Source organism: Alosa alosa, chromosome 14, assembly GCF_017589495.1.
Source record: "Alosa alosa isolate M-15738 ecotype Scorff River chromosome 14, AALO_Geno_1.1, whole genome shotgun sequence".
Classification (NCBI taxonomy): Eukaryota; Metazoa; Chordata; class Actinopteri; order Clupeiformes; family Clupeidae; genus Alosa; species Alosa alosa.
Genome location: NC_063202.1, coordinates 7,804,609 through 7,806,672, shown reverse-complemented (window position 1 = coordinate 7,806,672; position 2,064 = coordinate 7,804,609). Strand labels below are relative to the sequence as shown.

Sequence of the window (2,064 nt, the reverse complement as noted above, 5' to 3'; positions counted from 1 at the left end):
GGTAACCCTCAATAAGACAAGACACTGTGTGCAGAGTTTACGCCTTCACACACCCTTTCAATCTCTTTGACTCTCTCAAACTCTCTCTCAAACCCACACACACACACACACACACACACACACACACACACACACACACACAGTATGTGAGAGAGAGAGAAAAATAGTCTGTTCCCGGATGACATGCCACACCACTGATGCCACTGAGTGGAAGAGTTTTTCTTTTCTTTCCACTTGTCGTATGTGCGTTTCATACCAAGTCTTTTTTTTTTTTCATTTTCCACGAGTTCTTCACCATCCGTCACTGGTACTGTTGAGCTGCGCTTCGCCGACAGCGCAGCAGCAGCAGCAGCAGCAGCAGCAGCAGCAGCAGCAGCAGCAGCAGCAGCAGCAGCAGCAGCAGCAGCAGCAGCAGCAGCAGCAGCAGCAGCAGCAGCAGCAGCAGCAGCAGCAGCAGCAGCAGCAGCAGCAGCAGCAGCAGCAGCAGCAGCAGCAGCAGCAGCAGCAGCAGCAGCAGCAGCAGCAGCAGCAGCAGCAGCAGCAGCAGCAGCAGCAGCAGCAGCAGCAGCAGCAGCAGCAGCAGCAGCAGCAGCAGCAGCAGCAGCAGCAGCAGCAGCAGCAGCAGCAGCAGCAGCAGCAGCAGCAGCAGCAGCAGCAGCAGCAGCAGCAGCAGCAGCAGCAGCAGCAGCAGCAGCAGCAGCAGCAGCAGCAGCAGCAGCAGCAGCAGCAGCAGCAGCAGCAGCAGCAGCAGCAGCAGCAGCAGCAGCAGCAGCAGCAGCAGCAGCAGCAGCAGCAGCAGCAGCAGCAGCAGCAGCAGCAGCAGCAGCAGCAGCAGCAGCAGCAGCAGCAGCAGCAGCAGCAGCAGCAGCAGCAGCAGCAGCAGCAGCAGCAGCAGCAGCAGCAGCAGCAGCAGCAGCAGCAGCAGCAGCAGCAGCAGCAGCAGCAGCAGCAGCAGCAGCAGCAGCAGCAGCAGCAGCAGCAGCAGCAGCAGCAGCAGCAGCAGCAGCAGCAGCAGCAGCAGCAGCAGCAGCAGCAGCAGCAGCAGCAGCAGCAGCAGCAGCAGCAGCAGCAGCAGCAGCAGCAGCAGCAGCAGCAGCAGCAGCAGCAGCAGCAGCAGCAGCAGCAGCAGCAGCAGCAGCAGCAGCAGCAGCAGCAGCAGCAGCAGCAGCAGCAGCAGCAGCAGCAGCAGCAGCAGCAGCAGCAGCAGCAGCAGCAGCAGCAGCAGCAGCAGCAGCAGCAGCAGCAGCAGCAGCAGCAGCAGCAGCAGCAGCAGCAGCAGCAGCAGCAGCAGCAGCAGCAGCAGCAGCAGCAGCAGCAGCAGCAGCAGCAGCAGCAGCAGCAGCAGCAGCAGCAGCAGCAGCAGCAGCAGCAGCAGCAGCAGCAGCAGCAGCAGCAGCAGCAGCAGCAGCAGCAGCAGCAGCAGCAGCAGCAGCAGCAGCAGCAGCAGCAGCAGCAGCAGCAGCAGCAGCAGCAGCAGCAGCAGCAGCAGCAGCAGCAGCAGCAGCAGCAGCAGCAGCAGCAGCAGCAGCAGCAGCAGCAGCAGCAGCAGCAGCAGCAGCAGCAGCAGCAGCAGCAGCAGCAGCAGCAGCAGCAGCAGCAGCAGCAGCAGCAGCAGCAGCAGCAGCAGCAGCAGCAGCAGCAGCAGCAGCAGCAGCAGCAGCAGCAGCAGCAGCAGCAGCAGCAGCAGCAGCAGCAGCAGCAGCAGCAGCAGCAGCAGCAGCAGCAGCAGCAGCAGCAGCAGCAGCAGCAGCAGCAGCAGCAGCAGCAGCAGCAGCAGCAGCAGCAGCAGCAGCAGCAGCAGCAGCAGCAGCAGCAGCAGCAGCAGCAGCAGCAGCACAGCAGCAGCAGCAGCAGCAGCAGCAGGCCAGCCCCCTGGTCTTGCCCAGTAGCCCTCGGCCCTAACGGCTGCAGCAGCGGCCCCCTCTGCTGCAACACTCTGCCTTCCTCCTCTTCATCATCATCGTCATCATCATCGCCATCGCCATCACTCATCCTCAGATCTACTGCGCCCTGCCCTTTTGCACACACACACACATATGCACATACACAAGCACGTAATACTCA

The 2,064-nt window shown here is 62.3% G+C and overlaps 1 protein-coding gene across 1 annotated transcript; it reads left to right on the top strand.

Moving 5' to 3' along the window:
• Nucleotides 1-365: 365 nt before the first annotated feature.
• Nucleotides 366-1,786, top strand: LOC125307628 (putative uncharacterized protein DDB_G0271606; the record flags this gene model as incomplete). The annotated part of the gene is given in 3 exon segments (XM_048263683.1): nucleotides 366-494; nucleotides 497-826; nucleotides 1,223-1,786. Coding segments are annotated over 3 exon segments (1,023 nt in total), but the record flags the coding sequence as incomplete, so codon positions are not given.
• Nucleotides 1,787-2,064: the final 278 nt, after the last annotated feature.